We start from the raw sequence: 15,129 nt of genomic DNA, 5'->3' as shown, positions 1-15,129 counted from the left end.
CCATCCTTAACTAGCCACTAATAAGCAACTCGTTGATGATGTCCAACTGAAGCTTTTTAAAACATTGTTCTCTTCTTGCGAGACATGCCAAGCAGCCATTGTGCTCTTTCCCATGACAATGTGACCTAGGCTGTGGGGGATTATGTGCCTGATGTCTCCATAGCAGCACATGTTGATGATCTATGTATGTTGCATTGCTTCAATCCCATTGTACTTCATTGTTGAATGCTAAAACAAGAGGGATATAAATTTAAGATATATTGCAGGTTATAAAAGGATTCCTCTCATCACATTTCCAAAAATTACATGAAATATGTTTTGTAATATATTAAAATGGGATTCAAAGCTGTGAGCCCCTGAGCATCCATTGGCTTAGCGTTTGGTGCTGCAGATTGGGATGTTTGGTGTTACCAGACTAAACATTAAATGTAATTATTTTAAATATGTTATTTTGACTTTTTAAGAAATATGCTCCAGCACTAAGCTTTGGTTTTCATAACTGTACATATCTCAATTTGTTACCATGAACTGAGCTTTTAGTATTGATTTACTTTCATCCAAAACTTAGACAAGAGCACATAAGGACAGGAGTCAGTTTTAAGTTTCAGAATGGACAAACTGAAATGAAAATTAAATGAAAATTGCCTATTGTCACGAGTAGGCTTCAATGAAGTTACTGTGAAAAGCCCCTAGTCGCCACATTCCGGCGCCTATTCATGGAGGCTGGTATGGGAATTGAACCGTGCTGCTGGCCTGCCTGGGTCTGCTTTAAAAGCCAGCAGTTTAGCCCAGTGTGCTAAACCAGTCCCTTATCAGTTAGGTAGAGAGTGGGATGGATGGCAGGCAAGATCTCTGCCTCTGATGTCTTTCTTTTCCTCCCACCCACCCATCAAAACAAATCTACGAGCAGTTTGCTTGTGTATTGTTCGAAGGAACTGAATGAAAAGGCAAAAGTAACAGCAAAAGTGTCTAGTGCCTTTTTGTATTTTAGTGTCTTTCCTTGCATTACTCAGGAAAGACTGGGTAATTGAAATCAGCACCTGAGCTGCTTGTTTTTCTTTATGTATATTTGTCCCTGTCCAAAATTTTGTTGTGGGTTGATAAAATTGTTACTTCATAAGAACATAAATTATTGGATATAGGGTTAAAGAAAGTACAACATGTACCTTTTGGTTATGCTTTGCTCTGAACAATTTCATGCCCTCTTTAGTCTTTTTCCTGACCATTTGATCATACACTTGACTGAACAGTCACAGTGGTTGCAGCTAGTGACTTTATTAGTAGAAATATCGATGATCAAACTGAAACTGCTACAATTCTAATTTCAGCATTTTGTGTGTGCCAAATGTGAGAAACCTTTTCTGGGTCATCGTCACTATGAAAGGAAGGGATTGGCTTACTGTGAAACTCACTATAATCAGGTAATACTGCAATACTCGATAACACTTAATTTATTAACAATTTTGTTTTGTTTTACTAAAGAATGGAAACATTATTCGATTTGCATCTGGCATTTTTAATTCCAATAGGAAGTATATCATACTCTTTTCGATGATTTTTGTGAACATGTTCATCATGGCTATTTGGCCCATCAAGTCCACACCAGCCCTCCGAAAGAACAGCCTATGTAGGTCCACTCCCCCACCCTACCCCCATTATCCCACCTAATCTTTGGACACTTACGGGCAATTTATCATGATCAATCCATCCATTGCACATATTTGGACTGTAGGAGGAAATTGGAGCACCCGGAGGAAACCCACGCAGAGACTGAGAACACATACAAACTCCACACAGTCACCCACCTGAGGTTGGAATTAAACCCAGGTCCCTGGCGCTGCAGCAGCAGTGCTAACCACTGTGCTGCCCAGAGTCCAACCTTTTTATATAAGTAGACTAAATTTCGGGCCAGCACGGTAGCATTGTGGGTAGCACAATCGCTTCACAGCTCCAGGGTCCCAGGTTCGATTCCGGCTTGGGTCACTGTCTGTGCGGAGTCTGCACATCCCGTGTGTGCGTGGGTTTCCTCCGGGTGCTCCGGTTTCTTCCCACAGTCCAAAGATGTGCAGGTTAGGTGGATTGGCCATGATAAATTGCCCTTAGTGTCCACAATTGCCCTTAGTGTTGGGTGGGTTTACTGGGTTTGGGGATAGGGTGGAGGTGTGGACCTTGGGTAAGGTACTCTTTCCAAGAGCCGGTGCAGACTCGATGGGCCGAATGGCCTCTTTCTGCACTGTAAATTCTCTCTGTAAATATATTTGAAACAGCCAGCCTTATGTGTGTTGCTTATCCTTGTTTTGTCTTTAATTGGAAGTTTAACTGTTGCTTATTTAAAAAAAAAAGTTAAACAGAACAGCTGTACAAAAGTTATACAAAATCTGTATCAGCTAGATTTAAATACTATGTTGCAATCCAGCATTTATTCAGAACCGATATGTTCAAAAGAAAGTGTAGTGCTCTTGTCTGGCCTGATTTATTTTACAAGATTTATTTATAGCTGCCATAAACGATTTATTAATATTAACTGGGTCAACTATATACAAACAACAGATGAATAACAGTATTAGCATGCACAAGCAGCCTCTCGCTTCCAGCTCTCCAGTCCGACTGAGGTCACTTAACTCTAGCATCCACTTATATACTAATGATACTCCTAGTGGTCAGTCGGTGAATTACAACACAGCCATGATATCACCACAGAAAGGGCCTATTTATAATCAAGCTTCTTGTGGAGTGAGATTATTTTGAAGTACAGTCACTTAGCAAGTAACATGCAGATAACAATGTATCACAAACAGCAATGAGGTAATTGACTAGCTATTCTGCTTTTGGAGGTGTTGACTGCAAAATGAATATTGGCTATGATATTGGATGGGCTCTTCAAGTATTCCCATGGAACCTTCTTTGTCCACACGAACAGGCAGAATTTGCCTCAGTTTAACATTCCTAATGAACAGTAGCTGTGACAATGCACCAAGGTGAAATGTTTAAATCCTAGAGATAAGTGCTAATTTGGAAATTTCAGACTTGAAAGTGAGATGATAATAATTGAGCCAAATTGATTCTGTGGTAAATGGAAAAAAATTATCTTAAAAAAATTTCTGAAGGAAAATTTTTTATCTTGAATTTAGAACTTTTGATGTGTACTGGAATATAACATACACACATGTTGTACATCTTACAATTATCTATTATTTCAGCTGTTTGGTGATGTTTGCTACCACTGTAACCGTGTGATTGAAGGAGATGGTAAGTTTTTTAAAATATTTTTATTCTCTTTCACATTTTCTCCCAAATTTACACCCACCATCAATAAACAATAACCAGTAATGAATACAATGTCAATCTCCAAATCGATAATAACAATCCCATCCTCCCACCAAACCCCCAAACAGCAGCCCGCATGTTAACATAAACAAATAACAACAAGGAATCAGGAATCACCCATAGTCATCATTAACACATACAATCTCCCTCCCCACAACCCGCGCACCCCCTCCTAATGTTCAGTGTTATCCAATTCTTGAAAGTGCATAATGATTAACTCTCATGAATTGTAGAACCCCTCCATCCTTCCCCTCAGTTCAAATTTGACCTTCTCATGGGTCAAGAATTCCAGCAGGTCACCTGGCCACGCCAGGGCACAGGGTGGAGAGGTTGATCTCCATCCTATTAGGATCCGCCTTCGGGCAATCAACGAGGCGAAGGCTACAACATCTGCCTCCGCACCCGTTTCCAACCCCCGGTTGGTGTGACACCCCGAATATGATCCGGGTCCAGTTTCACATGCACCACTTTAGAGATTACCCTAAAAACCTCCTTCAAGTAATCCTCCAGTTTTGGACAGGACCAAATCAAATGAACGTGGCTTGCGCCCCCCCCCCCCCCCATTGTTCACGCACATCTTCGACCCCCTCAAAGAGCCGGCTCATCCTCGCCCTTGTGAGGTGTGCTCTACATAGCACTTTCAGCTGTACCAGCCCCAACCTCGCGCACAAGGTGGAGGCGTTCACTCTCCGGAGCACCTCACACTAGAACCCCTCCTCCATACCCTCTCAACCCCTCTTCCCACTTTGCCCTGATCCTTTCCAGCGGTGCCTTTTCCTCTTCCAAAATAGCCCCGTAGACCACCGATATTACGCCCTTCTCCAGTCCCCCCGTCGTCAGCACCTCCTCCAGCAATGTGGAGGCTGGCTCCACCGGCAAGCTCTATCTCCTTTCTGTCAAAATCTCGAACCTGCATGTATCTAAACATTTACCCCTGCTCAAACCCATACTTCGTTCCCAGCTCCTTCAATCCTGCAAACCGACCCCCAAGAAACAAATCTTTTTAGTGTCTTAATCCCCTTCTCCTCCCAGGAGAAGGTAAATTTGAAAGTACTTTGATTGGAGTGTTTGTGACGGAATGTACATAACATTTACGTGTAATGGAGAAGCACCAGGAATTTCAGTGGAACAGTACCATCCAGAAACAGGAATTTCCTGATTTTAAAATGTAGCAAATAAAATAGTTTCAAACATTTTGTACATTATATTAACTATTTCTATTTATCCTTCCTTCCCAACTTTCAAACAAACCAACCAGCCTACTTTAAAAGTTTGGCAGAATTTCAGAATTCCTTATTCACGCCGTTGAATTTTGCAAACTGCTGTTAAATGTTGAAACATCAATTTTAGGAGGTGTTGGAGAGGTTTGGGTTTGGGGAGGGGTTTATTCGGTGGGTGAGGCTGCTCTACAAGGCCCCGATGGCAAGTGTAGCCACGAATAGGAGGAGGTCGGAGTACTTTCGGCTGCATCGGGGGACGAGACAGGGGTGCCCCCTGTCCCCCTTGCTCTTCACGTTGGCAATTGAGCCCCTGGCCATGGCATTGAGGGAGTCAGGGAACTGGAGGGGCATGGTGCAGGGTGGGGAGGAGCATCGAGTGTCACTGTACGCGGACGACCTGCTGCTGTATGTGGCGGACCCGGTGGGGGGTGATGCCGGAGGTGATGAGGATCCTTGGGGAATTCGGGGGTTTCTCGGGGTATAAGCTGAACCTGGGCAAGAGCAAGGTGTTTGTGGTGCATCCGGGGGATCAAGAGGAGGGGATTGGTAGGCTCCCACTGAAGCAGGCAGGGAAGAGCTTCAGGTACCTAGGGGTCCAGGTGGCTGGGAGTTGGGGGGCCCTGCACAAGCTCAACCTCACAAGGTTGGTGGAGCAGATGGAGGAGGTGTTTAAGAGGTGGGATATGTTACCGCTGTCACTGGCGGGGAGGGTGCAGTCCGTTAAGATGACGGTGCTCCCGAGGTTTTTGTTCTTGTTCCAGTGCCTCCCCATCTTTATCCCAAAGGCCTTTTTCAGGAGGGTCAAGGGGGGAGAGGGGGAGGGGGGGAAGGGAGGGGAGGGGGAGGGGGAGGGGGGGGGGTAAGGATTGGGGGGAGGGGGGCAAGGATTGGGGGGAGGGGGGTAAGGATTGGGGGGAGGGGAGGAGGGGAAGGATTGGGGGGGAGGGGAGGGGGGTAAGGATTGGGGGGAGGGGGGGTAAGGATTGGGGGGAGGGGGGGTAAGGATTGGGGGGAGGGGAGGGGGGTAAGGATTGGGGAGAGGGGAGGGGGAAGGGAGGGGGTAAGGATTGGGGGGAGGGAGAACTGTGCACAAGGGTTTGTGGAGGGTGCTATCTCTCCTTTGTTTTTTTTTCTTTTCTCTTTTTCTTTGTTTTTGTTTCTTCCTTTTGTTTGAAGTTGCTCTTGAAGCTGGGGGGCATTGTTTATGGGGTGTTACCGCGGTTGTACGTTAATAGAGTTAAGATGTTTTATATTTTGTATTTTGTAAAAATTTCAATAAAAATTATTTATAAAAAAAATAAACATCAATTTTAAACCTGAATCTAATTCACCTTGAGTAAATCAAGTGGATAAATACAAATAAAGATAATATTAGTGCTGTGATTAACTGTATATTCCAACATATGTTTCCTGTACAGTTGTATCTGCTTTGAACAAGGCCTGGTGTGTTAACTGCTTTTCCTGTTCCACTTGCAACACCAAGCTGACACTCAAGTAAGTAGCTTAAGTCCTGGTAATCCACAGTGTGCTTCCAACTCATAACATTTTAACGTGTTTAATTTCTTTCTGTGACTAAGATCTGGTTATTTTCATCTCCCAAAATAAAACTGTCAGAATCGCAACTCTCAATTTTTTTTCTATGTGGTTCTATACTTTCCTTGTTTCATACATTACACTGTCTGTGTTCTATCCTTTTCTGTCCACTATTCATTCTGTGAAGAGACAAATTTGTTGAAATTGATCTGAAACCAGTCTGTAAACACTGTTATGAACGATTGCCTGAAGATTTAAAACGGAGACTTGCTAAACGGGAAAGAGATGCAAAAGATAAACAGAAAAAGAAAAAACTGATGGATATCTGCCTGTAAGGGATGCCTAATTCTTCTCTTCTGTCCTTGGTTAGTACCTTCAATTTCTGTCCGTCTTGTGTTCTAAACAACTCATTCTGTATTGTTGCATCCTTGTATTGTTTCACCTACTTCCATCTATGTATTATCATCCATCTCTGCTTCCAGCCTCTACCCATCTACTGGTTAGACCCTCCTTCACATTTTGTGAGCCAATGCTCTCCTGACCAGCCTCCTATCTTCCACTCTTTATGCATTTGAGCTCATTCAAAACTCTGTTGGCCTGTGCATTAACTCTTACAAAGTTCTGTTCACCCGTCAACCCTGTGCTTGGTAACCTACATTAGCTCTCCTTCCATTAACACCTCAAATTTAAAATTCTCACCCTTATTTTCAAAACCCTCCATGAACTTGCCCTTTCTATCTCTATAACTTCTTACAACCCTCCACCCTTCTAGGATTTCTGCACTCTTCCAATTCTGACCCGTCACATCCCAAATTTTCAGCACTCCATTGTGGGCGGACATGCCTTCAGCTGCCTCCACCACTAGCACTGGAATTCCATCCATAAACATCTCCAATTCTCTACCCATCTCTTCTCCTTTAAGGCACACCTTTAAAATAATCTCTTTGACCAAATGTTTGGTTACTTATCCTGATATTTCTTCTTGTGTCTCCATGTTGAATTTTGTCTGATAACTCACCAATGAAGTATCATTAGAAATTAACTCAGAAATTTCAGACTATGAGATGATTATTCTACCTATTGTACCTACATTAGTTTCTGCACCATCAGTAACTATATGGTTCTTATGTATAAAAGTGTTCAAGGGCACCATGGTGGCACAGTGGTTAGCACTGCAGCCTCGGCACCGAGGTCCCAGGTTCGATCCCGGTTCTGAGTCACTGTCCGTGTGGAGTTTGCACATTCTCCCCATGTTTGCGTGGGTTTCGCTCCCACAACCAAAAAGATGTGCAGGGTAGGTGGATTGGCCACACTAAATTGCTCCTTAATTGGAAAAAAAATGAATTGGGTAAACTAAATTTATATTTTTTTTTTAAAATGTATAAACGTGTTCCATTCTCTGAGCAAGTCAAAAGATTTGTATTATGGCAGAGGTATATTTGTAAAGACATTATATTGTTTGAAAATTGAATTGGTAAGTCTCAAGCCATACAAAAGTCAATGCAACCGTCTCTAATTCCCGTCTCTAATTCTATTACCTATCTTAATAATTCCTTCTTTGGCTATGCAACAATCTTTGTCTGATTACACTCCTATGAAGTATATTTTGTAAGATCAATGTTAAAAACTCCACAAATACAAATTGTTTTTGACATGACACAAAAAGCATTGAATGACGATGATGAAAGTAGCAATAAAGTTCAGGAGCTACATCATCAATTTGCCCCTGGACAAGACCAAAATGTTGTCCATGGTCACCTTTTAAAAAATGTATTTGATCATGGGATGTGGCCATCGCCAGCTGGCCCTGCGTTTATTGCACATCGCTAATTGCCCTTGAAGGGGCAGTTAAGAGTGAACCACATTGCTGTGGGTACAGTGCTGTGGGTCCGGAGTCACATGTAGGCCAGACCAGGTAAGGATGGCAGATCCTTCCCTAAGGGACATTAGTGAACCAGATGCGTTTTTACGACAATGGTTTCATGGTCATCAATACAGTTTTGTTACAACTATATTTGATGATTACATTTTGGTAATAGTTCTTGTTATATTCCCATTTTATTTAGATTTTAGTGCAATTTAGAACTTTTTTTCCTAAATTTGATAGAAAGTATTTAAAACTACTGCCCAAATTTATATGGTGTTCCATTCCATCTATTATGGTTGCATTTAAAAACTAAAACTGCATGGAAAGTGTCCTTTTGACAGAACATGTCCATACGGTTTTCATTGAGTGGAAGTAAGATACTGTTCTTTTATTTTGTTCCATAGAAACAAGTTTGTAGAGTTTGACATGAAGCCAGTTTGTAAGAAATGCTATGAGAAATTTCCTCTGGAACTGAAGAAAAGACTGAAGAAACTGGCTGAAAGTGCAGGACGGAAATAGGAATCTTCTTGAGTTTTACTGTCAATTTGTAAACTAGTTCTTCTTAATTCAGACTTTTTTTCTAATAACAAGTCAGCTGAGTAGATTTGGGGCAAAATTCCATGCAAGAGAAGTTACCACTGAAAATTAGTTTTGGAAAGAAGAAATCTAGATTTTACCTGAACCTAACAGACAGTTCCATTTGTTCAACTTTATATAAAAAGTAATCCCTATTTTAAAATCTTTGCCCCCTCACCTTGTGATGCCACACAAATATACCTTGGCTCACCAAACGCATAGATGACTTATTTCTTTATTGTCCTTTTGTTGCTCTCAATAGTTCCCTAGGAGTTATGCAAGAGCAGTATTGTGATTCAACCGGAAACTATTTTTTGTACATTGTACCCTCCCCCTTCCAATGGGGAAGTGCCTTATTAATGGCCTGACTGTGTGCAGTCACTTGGTGAACCTGAATCACACTACTCTGACAGCATGGCAGTAAGTTAACATGCTATAGCAGAGTACCATCTATAAGTGGTGAATCATATTTCTTTTACTCTAAAATGGTACTACTTTATTGCATTTTCAGAAATGTTTTGGTACATGCTATTAAGTCTCCATCTGCACATCTAACAAATGAAAAGTGACAATGATTTTGTTCAAATCCATTACAATAGAGAGAATTAACATGTAATCTGCTCACTCGTAGTAACCAAGAGTTTGCCAAATTATATCCGTATAAGCTTAATACTATCAAAAATGCTTTGGGTTAGAAGTATCACTGAACGCTTAATATTACAATATATTTTACTTAATCTGCTTCACTCCAAGCTTACACTACAGAAAATAATAATGTCAATGCCTTTTTCTCTCTCCCATTGTAAATGATTATATGGAGTTAGAGACACTTAACAAGAGATGCAAAGAAAACCAAAATTTAGTTTCACATTCCGTCACAGTAATTCCAATGATTGGTTTATTTCAATATATATTCTAATGATATATGCATAAACCTCTACTATTTTTGTACAGTTTGTAACTGCTATAAGGTGTTGATTGTAAGCTGTATCACTGGCAAATAAAAGTACATTGTGTAGGAAAATTTGTTAGTTAAGTGACCAGTTTTCAAACAAAAACATAGATTATATACTTGAAGGATCTAATTTTAAAAAGTACAATGATAAAAGTAAAACAATAGGGTGGCATGGTGGCACAGTTGTTAGCACTGCTGCCCCATGGCGCTGAGGACCTGAGTTCGATCCCGGCCCTGGGTCACTGACCGTGTGGAGTTTGCACATTCTCCCCGTGTCTGCATGGGTCTTACCCCCAACCCAAAAAGATGTGCAGGGTAGGTGAATTCACCGCGCTAAATTGCCCCTTAATTGGGAAAAAAAAGAATTGGATACTCTAAATTTAAAAAAAAAATAGTGTAAATCAACACCTAATCAGGTAAAGAAGGAGGATGTTACACCAAATGCCATATACTGGCTTATTTATGCATTTGTCCTTGAATTCTCACCTTTTATTCATGTTTTCAGTAGGAAGACACCATAACAGCTGCAGTAGTCGGTTTTGACAGAAATAGCTGTGTTTGCATGACCTATTTTTAAAATTCTGTAAATTAATTTCAGTATGTATTGCTTTTCCTAATATATTTAGCATGATAGATACTGTAATGCAACACTTAAAAAGAATATATACTATAATTTCCCTACATATACTTGAAAACAAAATTGATCAACTGCTACATTTATAATAATGTTCTGTGGAAAGTATAACAAATATTTTGGCGAAACTTCTTAATTGCTAAAGAAACACTTGGATAGCCATGTCTGAAGAACATCTATGACCAGATGATGGCATTCTTGCACCTTACTGTTCAGCATAGGTGGTACTTTACAAACTATGAGGAAAAGATGCAAGTTTTTGGAGCATTTTATCAAGTTTAATTTAATGTAAGTCCCCAAATTCCTGGACATACTAATTGTATTTAGTAACTTTTCTATCAGTTTTGATGCAGTTGAGCATATTTCTTAATTCTTGTAATAAATGCTGGTGCTAAGTATTGAGATGAAGTAAAATCTGAAAACAAGTTCATCTTAAATGTCAGTTCTGTAATTACCCACTTGTATGTTCTAGTGAAGTAGTTATATAGTGAAGTGATGTCTCCATCAATACTTCAATTTCTTGAGAACTAATGATATTTTTTACAGCACAGTGTTTTGGGAAACACATAGTGAATTTGTGTTATTTTATCATTAAAGAATGTATTTTCCCCTGTATATCACACCTATACAGTACTCCAGTATTATGTAATAAAATTTACATATCATGAAATATCCCACTTGGTCATATTTACAGCATCTCAATAGTTTCATTTTCAGTGTTGTGTATTCGTTATAATGCCTGCCTCAGGTATTGTCTTTTTTTTTACATGTATGTGTTATGTTAATTTATTTCACAGGAAGGATTGAGTATTTCACCTTTCCATTATAAGTATGTCTAATTGTAATGGATATATTTCTGAAATTATTTACTGCTCATTCCATGCTCTTTTCACTGTTGCATCCTTGAGTGTGTAAATCTGTTGAGTGAAATTACTTTCCAGCCGTTTGGTCAAAATTTACACAGAATTTCAGATTGGTTGAACTTGCATATTCATATAGATTTGTGCAGGTAGAAAGTGAATATTAATGGATGAAATGGTCTTCATTTTTACATTGCTGCTGATTTGCAGACAGCTATGTTGAAGATTTGTAGAGATCCATGCTAGCACCTTTTCTCTTCACTAACCTGTCTTGATTTGGATGAAGGCATCAAGAAGGCAGATTTCCTGATCAGATTAAGATGAGAGAGTGAGTTAGGAGTTTAGGCAAACTGGACTATGAGCTGTCAGATACTGAGGATCCTAGGATTTCATTGTCTAATTCCTTCCTTCCCACAAGAAACCTGATGACAGATATATACAGCCACGATACATTAAGAGAGTGGTGTGGATGTGGCAAGTGCATTCAGTGTTGATAAATGTATTGTGATACTGTTTAGTTATGCTAATTCCAGGCTTGTCCCCAAAGTTTGTCCGTCATCAACAAGGCACAAGCAAGGAGTGTGATGGAATATTGCCCACTTGACTGGATGATTGTAGTTTCCACAACAATATATCTAGAAGCTCATCGACATCCAAGACAAAGCAGCCTGCTAAATTTGTAAATCCACGTTTGCAAAGACCATACAGGACTTGCATATCCATAGCAATGTTGTGTCCATGTGGTCATAGGAAAGCCATTGATGCTGTAACATGACAATCGAGACCCACCACCATTGTGTGAATCAGTATCCATTGAGTTTATGAACTTGGTGACTTGCGCAGTTGAGTTCAGTTTTAACACACCATTTATGCACATAAAAATGAATTGTCATGGGATCCCCTCAAGGTCTAATTCTCACAAACATCTTTGCTGGGATCCATGAGAAACATGTCTTTGAAGGATTTACATCTAACTTCCTACTTCTTGCATATATCCGACATGTAGATTGTTGCTCATTATGCTTTCCTTAATTTGCTCTGTTTTAATTACCTTTGCTCAAGAGTTGCCAGGTATCTTTTTGATACCACCACAAGGTTCAAAACCGAATACTGATCAAAGACTCGATACACCAGTTAGTAAGTTGAAATCAATGCACATTTATTTACACACACAGTCAATTATTACTCATGCACAAACTCTACTCACTAAACTACAACTACTACTAAAAGCCTATACTTAGCTTCGGGTGCCCACTCAGTCAGAGGAACAATGGCCGTTGTCCGGTTCTGAGACTGCTGGCTTCGAACTGGTATAGAATAGTAGCTAGAAGCGCCTATCTCATAGAGTGTGTTGACCTTAAACTTATTTGACTGGTGCTTGGCGGGCCTCTCGTCGCTGAGAGCCAAGGCCAAAGTGAAGGTGAAGAAGAGAGAGATCTGTCTTTGTGGACTCCTTTATACCCCAAAGGGTTTCGCGCCCTTCTGGGCGGTTCCTGAACTTGGCCCCAATTAATTGGACCATGTCCCAATCATTTGTATTGATTCTCTCCAATAAAGGGGCTGTTGCTTGATCACTGGGCGGGCCCTAGGTGACCATTGGCCTGCCTTTGTTTTAGTCTCCACTGGCGCCGGGGAGTCTGCCCTGGTACCGATTGCTTAAATGTTTCTCTTTTGTCCCCGGAGATAGCTCATTACTATGCTAATGGCTTGTAGTTTCAGTTCTGTCTGGGAGCTGCAAGTTCCAATCCACAGGCAAACCTTGCACCTGCTTGTTTTCCTAGAACTGTCCAATTTTCCCTTTATTCTTTGCAAGTGTCCATTTTGAAATCGGGACGTGGCCACCCCAGGTGGCTACAAGATCCATGGCAGTACGTAATAATTTCCTTACATGTCTTAATGGGCTCCATCCTGTTCCGAAATTCACCTTTGAAATGGAGCAGTCAAATGATATCCGTTTCTTTGACCTATGATGGATCCCTGTGTCTACTCGGAACCCTGGATATGCGTTATCCCTTCTTAGTTCCCAAATAACAGGTTCAGGCTGTGCTTCTTGGCAAAGTTTTGTTGAATTTTATTTGTCAGCTACGTCTACTGGTAAACTTTGGTTACAATACAAACTTAGGTCAGATTGATTGTCTTTAGTAGTTGAGTTTTCATTCAATTACAAATCTTGGGTATTCTTCAAATCATGATGCACAGTACAAAATTAGGGATTGATTTAAACAAAAGAAAGATGCCGATTTAGCAAAAGCAAGCAAAGAAAATAAGTTTCAGAAAGAAGTAGATTGATTGAGGAATGGATTTTTTCATCCCGACAAGTGATCTTTAAGGAGATTATTATCTTAAAATCTCGCCGCCTTTTCATCTCTTATTGGCTTTAACTAATTTATAATTCACTCAGTTTGCCCAAAGTGTCTGTGAATTTTGAGAGAGATATATATTTAAATATATTGGTCTGATTTTCTCATACCATTGCCTGAAAAAAACACATTTTCTGCTAGGACTTATCACCATGGACTGGTTGTTACCATAGAAACAAAACTGGGACCTCAGCCCAGTTCTTTATAACACAATAAGATCTTTTTAGCTTTTAGAGACTTTGCAGTCTCTAGCAGTCTGCAAAATGTGATAATCGAGAGTGTTATCTGATTAATTCCCAGCTACAGTTGCACTGAATTAATGCTTAATATGATTTTCAGTTAATTATTCTTAATGAGTTCTCAATTAAACCTTTTATCTATCTCATCTATAGCTAACTAGTAAAGCTGATTTCTATCAACCTACTAGTTGAGAAATCTGCCAGGGTATTCTCCACCATGGTATACCGGAAACCTACCTTCACTGGTCAATACACACATTGGGATTCTTACAGTTCCACATGCTATAAGATTGGCCTCATTGACAAGCTTGTAAATAAGGTGCATCAAAAACAACCTGCGGGATAATGGCTACACTGATCAGGCTGTATTTTGTGCTGTGTATTGTGCAAACTCATGAACGGGCCTCATGCTCTCATTTTCGGTGCTAAAAAGTGCCCAGCCTACCTAATTAACCTGGAAGGGCACGGTTTCTCAATTTTTTAATATAAATATTTTTATTGGCATTTTGCATTTTAAAAACAGAACTTTACAGAAACAGTAGTAATAATCAACACAATAATATAGAACATAGAACAATACAGCGCAGTACGGGCCCTTCGGCCCTCGATGTTGCGCCGACCTGTGAAACCATCTGAAGCCTATTTGACCTACACTATTCCATTTTCATCCATATGTCTATCCAGTGACCACTTAAATGCCCTTAAAGTTGGCGAGTCTACTACTGTTGCAGGCAGGGCGTTCCACACCCCTACTACTCTCTGAGTAAAGAAACTGCCTCTGATATCTGTCCTATATCTATCACCCCTCAATTTAAAGCTATGTCCCCTCGTGTTGGTCATCACCATCTGAGGAAAAAGACTCTCACTGTCCACCCTATCTAACCCTCTGACTATCTTATATGTCTCTATTAAGTCACCTCTCAGCCTTCTCCTCTCTAACGAAAACAACCTCAATTCCCTGAGCCTTTCCTCGTAAGACCTTCCCTCCATACCAGGCAACATCCTAGTAAATCTCCTCTGAACCCTTTCCAAAGCTTCCACATACTTCCTATAATGTGGTGACCAGAACTGCACGCAGTACTCCAGGTAATAATAATTTTTTTTTTTTTAAATAATTTTTATTGAAAGAGTTTTTCCATACAGACATTTACCCCTACTAATTTTTAAATTATTTACAACACAATCCCTCTAGGCAAATATCCCTCCCTCGCCCGCCCTCTCGCGCGCACCAGTCCTCCCCCCCCCCCCCAAGCAACAACTTAACAAACAAGGCAGCCTACAGTTTCAGACATGAGCAGCGAGCAGACTTGCCCGCGTTACAGTCGTGCATGTCCCCCCACGACCATTGCTGCCCCCCCTTCCCCTCCCCTCCCCTCCCCTCCCCCCCCTCCCCTCCCCCCCCCGACCCCAAAGATCGCAAGCCCCCATCCTGGTTTGACCCTGGACCCCACCACCTTCGACACCGTCCTTGCCACCCCCTTCCAGAACCCTTCCAGCACCGGACATGCCCAGAACATATGCACATGGTTTGCTGGGCCTCCCAGACATCTGACACACC

General features: G+C 40.8%; 1 protein-coding gene across 5 annotated transcripts in view; it reads left to right on the top strand.

Annotated features, from left to right (window-relative positions):
• The window catches only part of LOC119977141 (LIM and senescent cell antigen-like-containing domain protein 1), a 174,213-nt gene extending 163,429 nt beyond the window's left edge, over positions 1–10,784 (top strand). For 3 of the 5 annotated variants that reach the window (XM_038817778.1, XM_038817776.1, XM_038817774.1), the window contains exons 7-11: positions 1,329–1,421; positions 3,201–3,249; positions 5,966–6,041; positions 6,268–6,445; positions 8,352–10,784. In XM_038817778.1, coding sequence (XP_038673706.1) covers positions 1,329–1,421; positions 3,201–3,249; positions 5,966–6,041; positions 6,268–6,415 — 366 coding nt within the window. In that variant the 3' untranslated portion in view covers positions 6,416–6,445; positions 8,352–10,784. The remainder of the gene's footprint in view (positions 1–1,328; positions 1,422–3,200; positions 3,250–5,965; positions 6,042–6,267; positions 6,446–8,351) is intronic. The other 2 variants (XM_038817777.1, XM_038817775.1) reach the window with 1 other exon arrangement.
• Positions 10,785–15,129: the final 4,345 nt, after the last annotated feature.

Source organism: Scyliorhinus canicula, chromosome 14 (assembly GCF_902713615.1).
Source record: "Scyliorhinus canicula chromosome 14, sScyCan1.1, whole genome shotgun sequence".
Classification (NCBI taxonomy): Eukaryota; Metazoa; Chordata; class Chondrichthyes; order Carcharhiniformes; family Scyliorhinidae; genus Scyliorhinus; species Scyliorhinus canicula.
This window is presented reverse-complemented; position numbering and strand designations above follow the sequence as displayed.